The sequence below is a fragment of the Triticum dicoccoides genome, chromosome 6A (genome assembly GCF_002162155.2).
Source record: "Triticum dicoccoides isolate Atlit2015 ecotype Zavitan chromosome 6A, WEW_v2.0, whole genome shotgun sequence".
In the NCBI taxonomy this organism is placed as follows: Eukaryota; Viridiplantae; Streptophyta; class Magnoliopsida; order Poales; family Poaceae; genus Triticum; species Triticum dicoccoides.
The window spans coordinates 79,694,177-79,711,603 of record NC_041390.1 but is presented as its reverse complement, the minus strand read 5'-3'; the positions used below and the strand labels follow the sequence as shown (position 1 = coordinate 79,711,603).

The 17,427-nt window shown below is 43.9% G+C and overlaps 1 protein-coding gene across 1 annotated transcript; it reads right to left on the bottom strand.

The window, feature by feature from the left end:
* Positions 1-3,858: 3,858 nt before the first annotated feature.
* Positions 3,859-9,406, bottom strand: LOC119315679 (WAT1-related protein At5g64700-like). Its single transcript, XM_037590207.1, has 7 exons — positions 9,228-9,406; positions 8,286-8,348; positions 5,620-5,736; positions 5,256-5,490; positions 4,406-4,564; positions 4,073-4,224; positions 3,859-3,937 (listed from the first exon to the last, which is right to left on the bottom strand). The coding sequence occupies exons 1-7, from the start codon at positions 9,404-9,406 to the stop codon at positions 3,859-3,861; spliced, it is 984 nt and encodes a 327-aa protein (XP_037446104.1).
* Between the last annotated feature and the right edge of the window lie 8,021 nt (positions 9,407-17,427).

The following is a 17,427-nucleotide window of genomic DNA, read 5'->3' as shown; positions in this document are numbered from 1 at the left end:
GTAGGAGGGGGCGGTGGGAGAGGGGGCGGGCCAATTGCATGTCTGACACTAGGAATGTAACTGCAAGTGTCGCACCGACTGTAACTACATATCATGTAACCCGACCGCAACTGGAGTTTTTTTGTTCCGTCGGAGGGGTCGCCTGTAGAGGGAGCGTGCCAGTTGCAAGCCCGACAAACAGCCCCACAACTACCAGTGCTGCACTCGACCGCAACTGCATGTCCCCCAACATGGTTGCAACTGGACCTTTGTTTTCTCGGATGGGGTGCCGGGAGAGGGGTCGGGCCAGTTGCATGTCCGACACTAGGCATGCAACTGCACGTGTCGCACCCGACCGCAACTGCAGTTTTTCAACACGACCACAACTTAGTGTTGTTCTGCCAGTTTTTTATGATAAAATTATTGCACACCATATCTCAACTATAACTGCAAGGGATACAAGTACTAGCAACTAGCCGCTCCCTACACCTTCATTATTTTTTCAAATGCACATTGAACATTTTCAAAATGCATTTTTATATTTTAAATTATATGGTGAATATTTTTAAATCTATTTGAACATTTTTAATTACACAATAATTTTATCAACGCACAATGGATATTTTGAAATGTACAAACACTTTTTTCTAAAGTATAACCACGAAAGCAAAAAAATGCTTCCTTTTTTGGTGAACATGTAACTGAAAATGAAATCTAAATAAAAACATTGAACAAAAAACAGGAGAAATTAAATCAGAAAACCCAGGAAATAGAACAAAAAACTAGACAACACGCAAAATAAGAGAACAAAAACTAGACACAGGAAAATCATACAAAGAACTAGCGTCACACACTAGAGACTAGACACAGGAAAGCTAGACAACAAGCAGCGCCCAGAAAATCACATGGCATTAGAAGAACGCTGGTCCAAAAGAACGAACAATAATAGAAGACAAACACAAGGGCCGGCCCAGCAAAGACTGGACGAGGGAATAAGATGGGCTGGGCTATAAACTGGATGATGTCATCCGACTGAGACTTTAGTCTCAGTCGACTGATGCTTAGACAGACCCTTAATTTATATACTTGAGCTCGTATTTTTCTAGATTTATTTTAGTCTTTCTGACGAAATTAATTCAATGGGAGAAGTTCCTTTCCACTACCACCTTATCAATCTCAAGATGTTGTGACATCGATCTCAATATCTTGGATGTGCTTATAGGGATAGGTTGTGCGTAGGTTCATAGAATTGGGTGTATGCAGTGCCGTAGCCAGAATATCTACACGCCCCGGGCCATCTTTGTTGCTACAGTGTTTACTGTAGCTACAGTACGCGACTGTAGCTACAGTCAACGAACGTTTTCACCACCACGCCCCAGGCCACGGCCCAGGTAGCCTGAGGCCTGGCTACGCCCCTGGGTGTATGTACGTATTTATGATCAACTATGATTGTACTGTGTTAAAGAAAAGAGCCAATTTGTTAAGTCAAAAGATAAAAAACAATAACCGAGCAAAACGACAAGAATACCACTAACCCGAAGCGGAATATGAAAACATGTCACTATACCAAACATAAGGTGACCTAGACTACCGAACCGGAACTGAACCACGCTGCCTTGGAAAACCACCTGACTCCGACGCATCGAACATACCAAGCAATCACCGGAGAAGGCAAGCGTCTACCCTCTTGTTGTGGGTCGTGAAGCTCGGATCCTGCATGTAGATCACGAGGAACAAGAACGATAATCATGAGGACATGTGTAAATGATAGGAGACCAATGAATCAAATCCACATCAGAGCCTAAGAAGCTTCACACCAGGATCAAGGCAAGCCCGGAGACGTCGAAGCAATGCAACCCGGTGGCATCCGAGTTCCGTGATGATGCCCTGAATAGGGTAACGACACAAAGTGCCATCGCAGCCGAGCCCAAAACAAAGGGCTAAGGTTTTAAACCGGTATGCAGACACGAAGAGGAAACCCATAGCGACACTCCAAGGGGTAAGTGACACCCACAGGCATCACCATCGTTGGCCTCGAAGCACAAAGCTTCCACCTGAATACTCCCCAATGCCACCATAGGCACAACCGGACCTGACTCCACCAGAGGGAGAGGGGATGCATGGCCAGCACTACATCTCCAGATCCAGACCAGGGAGCTGCTACCGCCGGATCCACGACGACAATGCAGTGGCCGAGGGTCGTCCCCTCCTTTGAAAAAAAGAGTGCTTCTCTCCTCTTATGAACTACTCCCTCCGTTCCTAAATATTTGTCTTTCTAGATATTTCAACAAATGACTATATACGAAGCAAAATGAATGAATCTACACTTTAAAATATGTCTACATACATCCGTATGTGATAGTTTGTTTGAAATGTATAGAAAGACAAATATTTAGGAGCGGAGGGAGTAGTTAGGGGAATGATTCCAGGGAGAATGATTTACACTACTCTTTTCACAGAAAAGAAAAGGAAGAGCTACAGAAAACTGGTTGTGATATGAGTACGTATGTTCAACAGGAAACTTGATATCCACGCCATTTTTTTGTCAATATTATCTGGCAAAACATATATTACACTGGCTCCAATATTTTCTTGACAAACATAAATAAGCGCTAAATTTTGCTACTTGGAGAGGGACGGGGAAAATGCTCTCCCGAACAAAACAAAACAAAAAATCTTGCTCCCATGATGCACCCCGCGCGTGTCACGGGAGACCTTGTTCCGCCGCCGAGGCTCCTCCTCCTCTCTCGGCCGCCCCCTCCTTGCCACCGCCGGAGAGCGTTCGCGGGGCGAAGCCCGTGTGGAGCTAGCGGCAGTGGGTCTCTTCTCCTTCTTCCCCTACTCAGGATCTTGCTAGTGTGGGATGGCTGCGCGGTGTGGGGGTGTGGGATCTGGCGGGGCTCCCGGCGATGGGTGTGCGAACACATGAGATGTAGGACAGGGAGGCAGTGTTACGACCCAGAAATGGATGTGCACTCGGCACGGTGGCGGTAGTGGTGCACTGAGCACGGTTGGGCCCGGTCGGTGGTGGTGAATGTCATTCTGCGGCAGGTGGAGTGGGGCTTCTCTAGTTGGCGGGGACGTGGTTCCACGTGGCGTTGTGTTCCGGCCCCTCCGTGTGTGGTGTCGGACTAAGGGCCTGCTCTCCTTCGATGGCATGGGTGGTGGTGGGGCGCAGTGACAAGATCAACGAAAAGTGGTGTAGGCGAGGCGGCGCGGGGACCTCTTGTAGATGATGGCGGTGGCTTGCCATTGCTTGCCAGGGGTGGTGTGAGCTTATTGCGGGTCATGGAGCTCGGATTCTGCCTGTAGGCTGTAGACCACGAGGAACAAGAACGATAATCACGAGGACATGTGTAAATCATAGGAGACCAATGAATCCATTCCACATCAGAGCCTAAGAAGCTTTTGTACATTTTTCTACTTCCGAGAAGTGATTAGAGCATGGTCTATGCGTCATTGCAATACACACAAGCACCTTTATTAAAGTTGATGCAAGACAATGAGGCCAAACTTGTACTTTTCTGTGCTAAGAATGCATACCACAAACAAGTAAAAAACATTAACCCCAACTCATATTTCATGTCATCCCTGTGATCATACGTGCACATGCAAGACAATTTAAAAAATGGACTAAAAGTAGATGGATTAAGAATACACTGCTAGTTAAGTGCTATTTCCAGCTCATTGTGGTACATGGATGTTGGTTTCTTTTTGCTCCGTTATCCAGGTCATAGTGAAACTGGACGTTGGGGTTTTACGAGAAAAAACCTATCATCCTGTCTCTTACATAAGAATTAAAATAATAATATTCTTGTATACATGTATAAAATTTGCAGCTTCTGCGGCTACAAGAACTTTGCTTTCTGCTGGCAAGATCTATTTGTCCCGCACTTCTTTTGATTTTGCTGATAGGAAAATGTAGAGCCCAGCAATCACCACTGTTGTGCCGAACAAGCTGCACATGTAGAAAAAGATGAACAGTTCAATCCCTTTTTGCCCAACTATAGTAATTATAAAAAAGTAAAACCTTTTACTTGAATCAAAAAGATGGCACGGGGTGAAGAGGGAGAAGAAGCGAAAAGGGACAAACCTTCCTGTCGTAATCTCGTCGCATATAAAGATGGAGTCCAACAAAACAGTGAATACCACTGACAATGGGCTGAACATTGGAGGATATGCTGGGTCTCGCTTGGCGACGACCCATGAGTTCAAGCTATATTTCCCAGCCGTTGCAAGTGCCCCCTACATCAAATAATTTCCATGTTGATTTCCTAGTGAATAATTTTCCATAAAGGGTTTTCATTTACTAGTGATTTTGTTAATTTTGGCAGAATTGTTTCAAAGAAATTTTGTGTTGCTTAGCTTCAAATATGTCTCAGATTGTAATATGTTTTTTGGATATTTGTTAGACCCACTGACTCACAGAGTAGAAGATGGTCAGAAGGTTGAGATCCCATCCTAGCTTCCATGCACTTTTGTCCCTACTCAATATTATTCCAACTAGTGCTGTTTGAAATCCTCCAACCAAACATGTCACCATGGACGACCAGTATTTGTATGGATACACCTTCATAACCTTTGACTGCATGAAGATAATGAAAGTATTTCAAATAATTTGAACTAATAAAAACAATATATGAAGATAGAAAATGAATGTTCTAGTCGTCCCAATCTGGTGTCGAAGTTCTCCTTGCATGCAACAAGATCATCGTCAACTCATTCATAACATGCAAATAAAAGCATTGCTAGTTATATACATGAAAAATAATAATTGGATTTACTAGATGCACACTGATTACATCAACTAATTAAAAGCATGGTGAATGAAGAACACATCTAGAACCAAAGTTCAGGCTGAGTACACTTAAAAGGTTGTAATGGTACTAGTACGGTGGTAACTTCATAGTTAGTGGATGCTAACTAGGGAAAAATATATCGTTGGAACATACCCATATATGATCTAGTTTTGAGTCTCTTATTAATACAAATTAAAGCTGACAATGAAGACCGATCTCAATTTTTTGGCACGTTTAGGGAGATAAAATAGTTTGAAGATTCATTTTACCAACAATTATGATGATGTCACCTCTTTAGCCTCTTAATGCATGCATGCAAGTAGATCTCTCCACGACTATCTTTCCTCTCCTCTCATCATGTCTACCCGCTGTAAGACCAAAGAGGACTCGTCTCCCTAGCCTAATTATAAATAATTTAACAGACTTAACAAAAAAATAAGAGGGATAGCAGCAACAAGTCATTGCATACTCGGTCACCTGAATCAGGTACCAGCAAGCAAGTGTGATGCTGCTGCCTACCAAGAATATTGCCCCTCTTAGATGATTGCCTGCAACCTCCGTCGTGTTTTGCCCCATGTGGCGCAGAACGGGTTTCCAAAGATGCAGTATCTTGCCCTTGTAAAGGCTGATGAGCATTGTACCTCCAACCGAAAGTATGACGCCTACGACCTTGAGTGATCCAGCTATGCTCAAGATTTGCAATGTCTCCATTCTAATATGTTCAAGCATATCACATACGTGTTTGCGAAAATAAGATAGAATAGTGGTTATTGATTATCAAAAAGTTGATTTTGGACGTTTATTGTGAATGAATACATGAATAATGACAGAAATTTGGTACCTGAAGACGAGCGAGAGAATGAATGTGACCAGCGGAATTATGTTCAAAAAGATGACGGCATAAGCTGGCGTTGTATCACGAAGATCATAGTAGTATAGGCTCATTGGCACCGCGTACCTACATACATGATGTGTAGTTCATGTGATCGAACATTTTGTTCACACAATTCACCCTCTAATCAGGTATGCATTAGATTGAAAGTGACTACTTTTGTCTCAATTTTGCTTCGTGGGGTACTTAATTTTCTCTCTAATCGAAGCTCTTTGCAGCCAACCACTATGTGTACACATAGTTGACCTACAGAACAAGTGTACCCTATATATATTACTAATCACTAGCAAAAGGGTCCATGCGTTGTAACGGGAGAAAAGAATACCACGCGCTCTTAATTTATAGAAAATGGTCTATAACCTGAGTATTTGTAGCTACGGCCCAAGTAAAGATGGTTTTTGCCTACAAAAGCGCATGTTCAAGATTCCACATGTCTTCTATTTAAATGCGTACAAAGAAACGGGCAAGTGATCTTTAATTTCATCTCCAATCCTGATTTGTTGAGATGTTCATTCATAATCCGGATCAGTACCGATATGAAAGAAAGACGGATAATGCGATGTTGATTAAGATTGCACCCTAGATAGTATTTTTTATTCAAATAGTTAACAGGCAAAATAACATCATACTTTGATTCTATATATTTTTCTAATCAAATTTCATATATAACATGTTAAAATTGGAGTTACGGTTTAGAAGATATGAGTATTTTAAAAAACATTTAATATGTACTATGAGTTTAATGTAAGAAACATTAGGGGGTTTTCTATAAAATAGCATGACGGACTAAGAATACCTATTTATTTTATTAGTAGGTATAGACTATAATATAGCATCCTTGACTTGGTTCATATTTTTGCCAAGCATCTAACTGAAGTTTACTCATAAGATACTCTTTCGAGATTTTTAACATGCATGGCTTTAAGAGTAGACATTGCTAGAGACCAATTGTATTCCATTACTAATCATTATAATATGTCGATTTTTAAACGTATCACGAGTTCATTTGCTGGTCAAGCATCTAACTGAAGTTTACTCATGAGAGATACTCTTTAGGAGATTTTTAACATGCATGGCTCTAAGTGTTGACCTAGCTAGAGAACATTTGTACCCCGTAATAATGACCATGATATGGTGGCTTTGACTTATCATGAGTTCATTTGCTAGTCAAGCATCTAACAGAAGTTTGCTCGTGAGATACACTTAGGATGTTTTTAACATGCATGGCTTTAAGAGTGGAGCTGGCTAGAGAACAATTGCACCCCATTACTAATCACTATAATATGGCGGCTTTGACTTATCATGGGCTCATTTGCTGGTCAAGCATCTAACAGAAGTTTGCTCAGGAGATACTCTTTAGGATATTTTATTAACCTGTGAGGCTTTAAGAGTTCGAGAGGAAGTACAAAAGTAGGGAACACACACATTGGAGCCCACGTCTCCGGTTGCTATGTTGACTTGATAGATAACATCATTATAATTTATATTTCCACTAAAGCATGACGCATGGGGAATGATTCGCCATACAAAATTACTGATAATTTACAAGTTGCATTGTTGGTACCGATAAAAAAAAACTTGACGATGTCTCACAGTTTTATATAGTATCACTGCAGTTCAAAAGCTGGAGCCTGTAACCCCCGGATTGAAATAATAGGTTTGTGCTTCACTTGTGCCCGAAGTAGCCCAACACAAGTGTGCTCAAATTAATAGTATAGTAATTGCATGCTGTGGAGATAACACACTTTCAACAGCATCGTTATATAGTACGTATAGTTTATAATGTTACAATTGTATCTTATATGTACTCCCTCCGTTCCAAAATAGATGACCCAACTTTGTACTAACTTTAGTACAAAATTGGGTCACCTATTTTGGAACGGAGGGAGTAGTTGAAAGGCCCAATCCTATATCCTGCGGATAGAAAACAATAGGTTTATGCTTCACTTGTGCCCACAAGTGTCCCCAAGACAAGTGTCGTCTCAAATACTTGTTTAATTAACTGCATATGTTCCCCCGCAAAAAAAATAAAAATTTAACTGCATATGTTGTGCAGGAGCTAACAAACTTTTAATTAATCGAGAATGTGGGATAAGCTAGTACACCATGCATACATAAAAGGACATCGAGAGATCGACCAGCTGCGTGAGTAGTGCGATGTGCTGGCTTCACTGAGATCCACGTCGTCTGCCACTGAAATTAAGTACTCCCTTCGTCCGGAAATACTTGTCCTCGAAATGTTTGCATTTAGACTTATTTTAGTTATAGATACATTCATTTTATCAATTTCTAGGACAAGTATTTCCGGACGGAGGGAGTATATCACTGAACCTGAAGCTGGGACGTAGTGGCTCGTTTGGAGTTTTGGACGTGGCCTAGACCAGGACATAGGCGGTATCACGCACTAAACTAATAGCCTGCATCTAGTTTAGGGGGTCATCCAGACCGAGTCTCCAGTGACACCACCGGGCGGGTCTTGCTACGTCCGCCCCTGGCTAAGGCGTGCATGCATAGATCGAGCCAGTACCAACCAGAACAACGTAACGAAAAACAGTTCATGGCAACTATTTGCGCGTCGACAGCATGCAGGTGCGATGTATGTACTGACTGCGTGCCCGATGAAGGCGTTGAGGAAGATCCATCCCGTGGCGTGCCAACCCATCTCTCTCCACTTGCCCCTGCATGTACGCGCACAAACGGAATCCGCGGCTAGATTAGCTGGTTATATATAAAATCCATGAGGAATCAGGGCGCTCCGTCAATCATGAGTTGGTCTCGTGCAGCTCGCCGCTCCCCTGCCTCGCCTCGCTCGGGTCAAGGGAGGGGGAAGGGAAGTGAATTTTGCACTGTGGTGTGGTGGGTGTCCCGCACCCTGATAAACGCATCGTATAAGTTTCAAAAAAAAAAAAACGCATCGTATCTACTATCTACTACCACTATAAAAGGAAGAGAGGGGCAGATCCAAACAATCACATCCATCAATCGTCAAGATCTAATGACCCTTAATTCTTTCATGTTTAACGCTGCAAGCCACGCATTAAGCCACTACAATCAAACGCATGCCTCCATCGAGTCATCCATAAGAAAACCACCCCTCGCACGCACGATACCCACTCGCCCAGACGCCACCGCCCTCGCTCGCCCACCCCTACACGATCGGCCGCCGCCGCTGCCCCACGCCACCGCTCCTCCGCTTGGCCGCTGCCCCACAGATGCGATCGCCGTTGCCATCCATAGCTCCTCCGCTAGGTTGCTGCCGCATGGATGCGGTCGCCGCCCGTCGTTCGGCTGATGTGTGATGTCCAGTCACCGCCTCCTTTGCTATGGCGAGCCGCCGCCGACCTCCTCGGCCTGTTAGCCATGCTAGCGCCCTCCTCCTCCCTTCTCTCTCCCTCTCCTCACTAATCTCTCTCCCTCTCCCCGTTCCCGTGCTGCAGAACACCATGGCCATGGACCAAGCTCTGCCAGACCTTCTCTCGTGACTTTCGGCCTTCCTCTCGACCAGATCGACGACGGGACGCCCAGAACTGACATGACGCCGTTTGTTTCCGGCTTGCCTAGCCGCACTGAGCATCTGAACCACCTCCCCAGACAGCGCCGCCATCGTCGCCAAGGCGGTGCCGGTCTCGGCCACGGCGCAGGAGGTGCCGTCGTCACCGTCCTTGTCGTCATCTGGCTGGGCCGTCGAGGATCTCCTGCAGTTCTCCCTACGGGCACCGTCGAGGGCACTGATCATCTATCACAAGTCAATCAGGTGAACCTTTAATTCAAATCAATCTGGTGATTTTTTTGGTGTGTTATTAATCATCTTCCATGGTAAGTAGTAGAGTTGGAGGGATCCTCACGTTTTCAATTTTTTGGTGCTAATCAATCAGATCTCCGTCTGATATAGTAGCTTATGAGCACACGTACCCCGCAGCATCAAACAAATACTCTGTTTCAGAGTTAATTTCTGTAAGTCTGGCTCACCTAAATACTCATTTGATTCACTGTTGGGTAATTGAATAGGGATAAGAAAAGCGAGGTGCAACTCAAGCGAATAAACAGTAGAAGAATGAAGAAGTAAGCAGGGAGTGGATGTAGATCCTCCAAGGGACCATCAAGGTAAGGCATTAAACTGAATTTGTGGCACTACTGAATATATGAACTGGCTTGTTAGGACCAACTTATCTGAAACTAATGTGTGAAAAGCTGGACAGGGCAAAATAATTTGTAAGTATACTACAAAACTGTACGGAAAATCTTATGGCAATTTTCCTATTGATGCTTCTAGGTACTGGTTGTGCCCACCTGTTGTGGGATTGCTTCTACCTAAACCATGTGGATTACTCTTCGTACAATTTTCTCGCAGCCAGTGTCGGGAACTCTGTGTACTTGTGAAATGCATGCAGCAACAAGGTCTGCCAACCATTGTCATTGTTGCAAGATTACTTTTCTGAAAGTTGTAAAGAGAACGAGAGATAGAACTAAGTAAGTTGCTCTAGCTCTCACCAAGCTATGTCATTGAGCAGGTCACTAAGCTTTGCTATTCGGGTGCATATGACACTAATTATTCAGTGGGTTGGGCACAACATGGCGCTCAGCAGCCCGTAGGAAAGAAATGGTTCTCTAAGTTGGGATGGTGTTGTGATTAATTGTTGGCTTGTTGCCATCAGATTTACTTACATGGTCAACTTCCAGTGTTCAACTGTGATATGTAGCACCGCAGATGCATATATTACTATTCAGTGTATACTAAAGTGTTTACTTTGCAGAAGAAATGCATGGTACAGATGGTGTTACTTGTTGTTCTAGGTGTGATGATCTCAACATTTTTGCTTGGCGCTGCTATAAAGGTATGGATGTGCCTGGATTGATAATGGACATAGGCAATTCAGTTTAATGTTCTGATGCCTAATTTGTCGTAGCTTACTTTTCCGTATGACTGGAACTGGAAAACATCATTCTTGTTCGACGGATGCTCAGTGCAGCCGATCATGTTACTATGATTGCTCTTCTAAAAGACCTAGGCGCAAGCAAAAAGCTCAGTACGATAATCGAAGTAGAATCCTTAATGAACGATAGGTATGCTACTTTGACTCCCAAATTGTTCATCTTTTGATATTTTTTTTGGAATGCGTGCTTTCCCCTTGTCTGCATGCCCATTCCTGTGTTTTATTGGGAGCAGTTCCATTATGATAATCAAAATGGAATGATTGACATAGTGTACAGATTACAAGTCTCTTTGGGCTTTAGAATGTATGCTTCACACTAAGAAGTAAAAGTATACATTATATTGGTACACTTGTATGTGAAATTTAATACAAGTGTATTTTCACTTCATTTAAAATAAATCATACCATGTTGGAAAAAAGAGACCAGAGGGGTTTGGGATGGGGCAGGGTGGGATGTGTGTGGATGAAATTACTTTGCATATTCTTAAGAAGAAGCAACGGCCAACTCATATTTATTTGATCCGGGAAAATGTAACCGACAATGATAATTCTGCCCACGACTGAACTTTGAAACATACCCAACGCACACCCACCATTGGGTTATTGCATAGTTACCAAATTGCGCCATGTACAATTATAAGATTATTTTGTACTGTATTCTTACTAAATAACCTTGCATTCTACTGGACTGCTATTGTTGTCTATCAGTTTTTATTGAACGGTTCTCGGAAAAACTTCCAGTGCAGGGTCCATAATAAAGTTTTTATCACAAGTTTCACTTGGAGCGTATGTGATTTACAAGTCCAAACTAGATGATACCAAACCATGCTACCAATGCTAATCTGTATCTTCTTTGACCAGTGTTGCCCTGGGCCTTGCATTTGGAATCGCATCTCTACTATGGCTGGGCTTTATTTTCGATGGTACAATCATACAGATTTCACTAACACTCACAGTCAGATATATGGCTTTCTTCACTGTAAGACAATCAGATAACATGCACTATTTTTATCTCTAGAAGGACATGATTTGCTCAGTGTTTGGAAATGGTTTTTAGCTCGAGTAATAGAATGGTTGTCAAGCAACCCTTTTTGCAACACTGCGATGCTGTTTTAATGGCGTGTGATGGCAATCCAGGGTCATTTCTGGATGCATTCATGTGTGCCAATGAGGTTTCCATGTACTGATGATGTAATATTAGATTTTTTTTATCTTATCAATTTCTTACCCTGGCAGTACAACTATGTACTCAGACTGCTAGAAAAGTGTATTTTCTTTTTACTATTTCCCCATGAAAGTATGTACTCCCTCCTTAAAGAAATATAAGAGCATTTAGATCACTATCTGAACGCTTTTATATTTCTTTATAGAGGGAGTACTATTTATATCTGATATTGTGTGTTGATTGTTGAACAACTTAATAACTTTTAAGTAATGACTCAGGATAAAGATGATGAAGTAGAGAACATAATCTTGGTGAAGGCATCTCAATGGAGATGGGACAGTATCTATTCATTTATGTTATATTCCTACCCATAGTCTGTTCTGTGAGCAATTGTTTATCTTTTTAATAGTTTACCAGGGATGATGAATTAGTATTACACATTAGTGATTTTGAATGCATGGTTTTGTAGTTTACTTATGTGTGCATGATTGAGAGTAGGTGCTTCTCAGATAATAAAATTGATTGTCTCATCATTTCATTTGCTCGTTATATTGTTTTTGTACTAATCGAGACGTGCATTGCACGTGCAAGCTTACTAGTAATAATAAAGAGTCTGTTGTAACAACCTCACGACATGCATGCATGCATGGGCCAGCCGGTCTGCGGCACCAAATCGCGCAGGATCATTCCGTACCTTACCTTACGCATCCGCAGAGTCTCTCCATCGATAGCCGTTTTTCTTCTTCGCTTGCATCGCGTCTTTGGCGTTGTTGTGCACTTTTTTTTTCCCTTTTGGAACTTCATTGCGCACGACGCGTTTGTTAGGCACGGCTCCGCTTTCTTTCTTTCTTTTTTAATTAAAGAAAAGACTCTTTTACCACATGACATGTGTGGTCAGCTATTATGCTAAGTTAAGACAAGTATTTGTGGAAGAAGAAGAAGAACGGGAAAGAAAAGACTCTTTTTCTTTTTTTTGCATGGTCGACTACGTAAGGTCGATTGTTTTCTTTTTTCCTTCTGTAAAAAAAAAACGTCTCCGAGAGTTTTTTTTTTTCGGGATACAGCCGAATTAATCTGCTGCGGCTCGTACGTGCACCTCGGAGCTTCCATTCGACTCGCCGCCCGCCCTCTCGTTGCCGCCACCGCCGACCCGGTGCCGGTGGGCCTCTCCGGCAGCGCCCATGCGGAGGAGGACGGGCCGCATGTATGCAAAGACCGCATCTTTTCCCTCCTCAATCCACATCTGCAATAACCGACCTCGTCTCCTTCTTCCTCTCCGGTCACCCTCGCCGCCGCGATTGCCTGCCACACCGACGGAGCGCATGCATGCATGCATGCAAAGACCACATCTTTTCCACCGCGGACGTTCCTCCTCCTCTCTCCTCCTTCCTTCCTTACAAGATGCAACGCCACGCCAGTCACGAGACCTGATGAATCGCCGGAGGCTCCCACGGCTCCGCCTGTGCTAGCAGAGCTTCTCCTCTCCTCCCCGCGACGATCGATCGCCGGTGGCACCTAACCGCTGCGTCCTCGTCTCTCAATTTCCTCTCCCGTCGGTCAGTGCGCCGCCGCATGAATCCCTCTTTTTCCCCGGCCGGCCGAGTCCGTCCGTCAGTTCCAACAAGAAGTACCACGCATGCAGCCACGTCGATCGACGGCCGCGCCAATGACAAGTGCCGCCGACGGACACCACCGACCAAGCCATTCCCGCGTCCTCGCAGCCACGTCGGTCGACGGGCCCTTCTTCATCTTCACTCGCCGCAACACAAATCCTGCGTCACCACGTCCGACTCAGAGAGCCCGCCGGCGTCCATGTCAACCGTACGTACGTCGTGAAGGTAACTACGTCCATCGGCCTCAGCGCCGAGCTGCCGGAGGGCACAAAGGCCACATCTTTTTCCCGGCCTTTATGCAGGACCAGGACCAGGACCAGCCTGCACGTCCAAAGCCTCCATCCATCCATCTTCGCCGCCGCGTTCCTATTCAGAGGTGCGTGCATGTGCCGCCTTGGCCGGCGTCCGTGGGGAGCACCTCACCTCTCCGGCCCACTGCCGCGTGCAAACCTCGACCTCGCCGGGGTCGATTTAGAGGCCATGATCGGAGGGGTCCTGGAGTCTGCCGGCACCGGCGTGAGCGAGTGCAGCAGTGCGGAGCTGTCTCACGCGTTGGCCGTAGAGGAGGAAGTTTGTCGGGGCGCCCGCGGCGATGTCTTAGCCATAGTTTTCACTTTCGACGAAATTTACGAAATTTCTCGAAATTTCGCTCATTTCGAGGGTCCTCGAAACATTTACGTTTCGTTTAAATTATTTCGGTATTTTAAAATTAAACGTATAAGAGAGAGCTGGAATCTAACATGTTTGTCTTCATATGCCTAGCAGAGTGGTAGGCTGGTGTTATTGCACACTTTAGGTCCTCGGTGAAAATTTTGTGCTAAACTGTTACTTATTCAATACTTTGTGTTCGAATTAATTCAAATTTAATTAAAAATTTCGTTAATTTGCTTGAAATGGTTTTCGAAATTTACGAAATTTCCGAAATTTCGGTGCTTTCGAGGGTGAGCGAAAATAATTTGGTTCCGAAAGTGAAAACTATGGTCTTAGCGCGTGGCCGCCATCTGTTCTTCTTGGCTTTGGAGTTGTATAACCTTCATAGTTACTAGTAGATTAAATTACTTTCAAGTTTCAATATAAGCTATCTGAAGATTGGTGTAATTAAGCAGTGGACTACTATTACTATACTGTTCAGCCAGCCTAGCTCTTTGCATCATTGCATGGATCACTCACCGGGAGTTGCAGATCACCTAGACGGACATGGCGCGCGCGTTAGCTGACACTGCAAGTCTGGAACCACCAGCCGGGAGTCCACCGTCGTGGACGAGTGCGGCGTCACATAGCAGTTGGATGCATCTTGCATCGCGGTCGCCATCGCCCATCTACGAGCGACAAGGTCGTTCGGCACACCCATGGGCAAGGAGTCATATATATTGTAGCATCGTGCCACACGGCCACCCGCAACGAGATCGTTCGGTCATGGACAGGGAGTTGTGTGGTAGCATGAAGCCACGCAGCCCAGAGCGACGAGGTCGTTTAGCGAGTCCATGGACAATAGGCCTTGCTCCCGTGATACGGTGCGGCCGCCGGCGACAAGGTTATCCGGTGCCGCCATGGATGAGAGCAGCACGTGAACACTAGATCGTGGGGTGTGAGTTATGTACGCATCTCATTCTCATACAACAAGGTTAGGACACATACGGGATTGGAATCGGGAATGGGTAATTAGGCAAAGTGGGAGTAGCTGCTTGCTTCGAGATTGTGAATGGCGCCACATGTTAGCCATCAAGAAGGGCCTACGTGCTGGGCTGTGAGACCTGGTCTCATAGATTTTTTTTTCCGGATGCGCGATAAGGACACACGAGGAGTAGGGAAACCATGTAGGCTGTGTGCATGCGCCCAAAGTGTTTGATGGAATGCTTGGATGAGTATTTATTGTATGCTTATTTGTTTGTCTGTGATAGAATATCCGGAGTGCGCCGCCTGTTACTTCGAATCTCTAGTTTTCGCGGATCATCAGCAAGGCAAGTAACACTTTGATCATACCTCTTTTACTACCCAGTTTTATTGCATTAGATCAAATCCTCAAACACTGCATGATTAGGATCTAATTTAAATTGTGGGATGAAAAGTAGTGGAGGTAGTACCTATTACCTGTTTATTTATAAAGCCTTTGGGAGTTACTTCTACGTTTGCTTATTATGCCATGCTATGCTAGTAGACGTGGATTGGGTGAGTGTTATCCATGACAGATGTGAGTTTGTTAATTAATGGTTTATCTAAGGTGGCAACTTAAACACACATCTGGGTGGATTGAGGTTCCTGGGTATTCCAGGATTGTCTGTTTCTTTTTGGACCGCCACCCAGGCTCAAAGGGATCATGAGATTTTTCAAACTAGAAACTTCCGTGTGCAGCCACAAGCCATTATGGGCTCTGGCATAGTTGATTAAGTCGTGCGAACTCTTACAGGGTAGACTAGCAGATGTAGGGGAAAGTAGGTGTACCGGTCCATCCATCGTAAGGTGCTAGCGCTTCTGAAAGGCTGTGTCTCGGTCATCCGTTTCTCAAACACCATGCAGTGCGAGAAATCTAACAGAGGCGATCGAGTCTTGTGGGGAAAAGTGCACAAACCTCTGCAGAGTGTACAAACTAATCATGGTTAGCCGTGTCCCCGGTTACGGACGTTTTGAGTATCTAGTATTTGGATATCATGTGAATCTCATCATGTTACTTCTAAATTAATATTGTTGGGTTTTAATGATGATTATTTTAATTGGGATTGAGAATGCTGTCAACCATTCTCAATGTTTAACAACCACCATGATAGTTAAATAAATTTATTCCTTTGCAGTAGGGAAAAATTGGCTTTACGCAAAACTGTAACCATAGAGCTTTCCACCAGCCATATATGCATGTAGTATAGGCTTAATCTTTCATTACTCACTATGTGTTACATTGCCAGCATATTCCATGTGCTGACCTGTTTCGGGCTGCAACGTTTTATGTTGCAGACTTTTCAGACGACGAGTAAGGTGCCTTCTAGGTCGTGGTTCTATACTCAGTGATGCCGTTGAAGTTGATGGACTCGCTTATCTTCCAAGCCTTTCGCTGTTATCGTTATTAGATGGCCTTAAGCCATATTTATTGTAATAAGTTCTCTTTGAGACATCGATGTAATAAGTGTGTGATTGCTACTCTGTTATAAATCCTTTGAAGTACTGTGTGGTGTCAGCATTACTGATCCAGGGATGACACATGAGCACAGAGGTCAGACTGTTTGAGGTCTGGTCGCTACAGCACAGAAGGGACAATGCTACTATCCTTTTACCATACTTGTGCTTCAAAGTAGCACCCTGATCTTCATAGTAGAGAGTCTCCTATGTTGTCACTTTCATATACTAGTGGGAATTTTTCATTATAGAACTTGGCTTGTATATTCCAACGATGGGCTTCCTCAAATGCCCTAGGTCTTCATGAGCAAGCAAGTTGGATGCACACCCACTTAGTTTCTTTTGTTGAGCTTTCATACATTTATAGCTCTAGTGCATCCGTTGCATGGAAATCCCTACTCCTCGCATTGACATCAATTGATGGGCATCTCCATAGCCCGTTGATTAGTCGCATCAATGTGAGACTTTCTCCTTTTTTGTCTTCTCCACACAACCTCCATCATCATATTCTATTCCACCCATAGTGCTATGTCCATGGCTCACGCTCATGTATTACGTGAAAGTTGAAATAGTTTGGGAATACTAAAGTATGAAACAATTGCTTGGCTTGTCATCGGGGTTGTGCATGATGGGAGCATTTTGTGTGACAAAAATGAAGCATGGCCAAACTATATGATTTTGTAGGGATGAGCTTTGTTTGGCTATGTTATTTTGAGAAGACATAATTGCTTGGTTAGTATGCTTGAAGTATTATTATTTTTATGTCAATATTAAAAAAAATTCTTGAATCCTATGGATCTGGATATTCTTGCCACAATAGAGAAGATCACATTGATGAATATGTTAGGTAGCATTCCACCTCAAAAATTCTGTTTTTATCATTTACCTACTCGAGGACGAGTAGGAATTAAGGTTGGGGATGCTTGATACGTATCCA

Excerpts from the sequence above, each read along its gene's own strand:
- LOC119315679 (XM_037590207.1), bottom strand. The coding sequence starts at position 9,406 with ATGATCAGTGCCCTCGACGGTGCCCGTAGGGAGAACTGCAGGAGATCC. Across the intron at positions 8,349-9,227 it reads CAGATGCTCAGTGCGGCTAG|GGGCAAGTGGAGAGAGATGG; the intron begins GCAAGCCGGAAA and ends GCGTACATGCAG. Across the intron at positions 5,491-5,619 it reads ATTCTCTCGCTCGTCTTCAG|AATGGAGACATTGCAAATCT; the intron begins GTACCAAATTTC and ends TGAACATATTAG.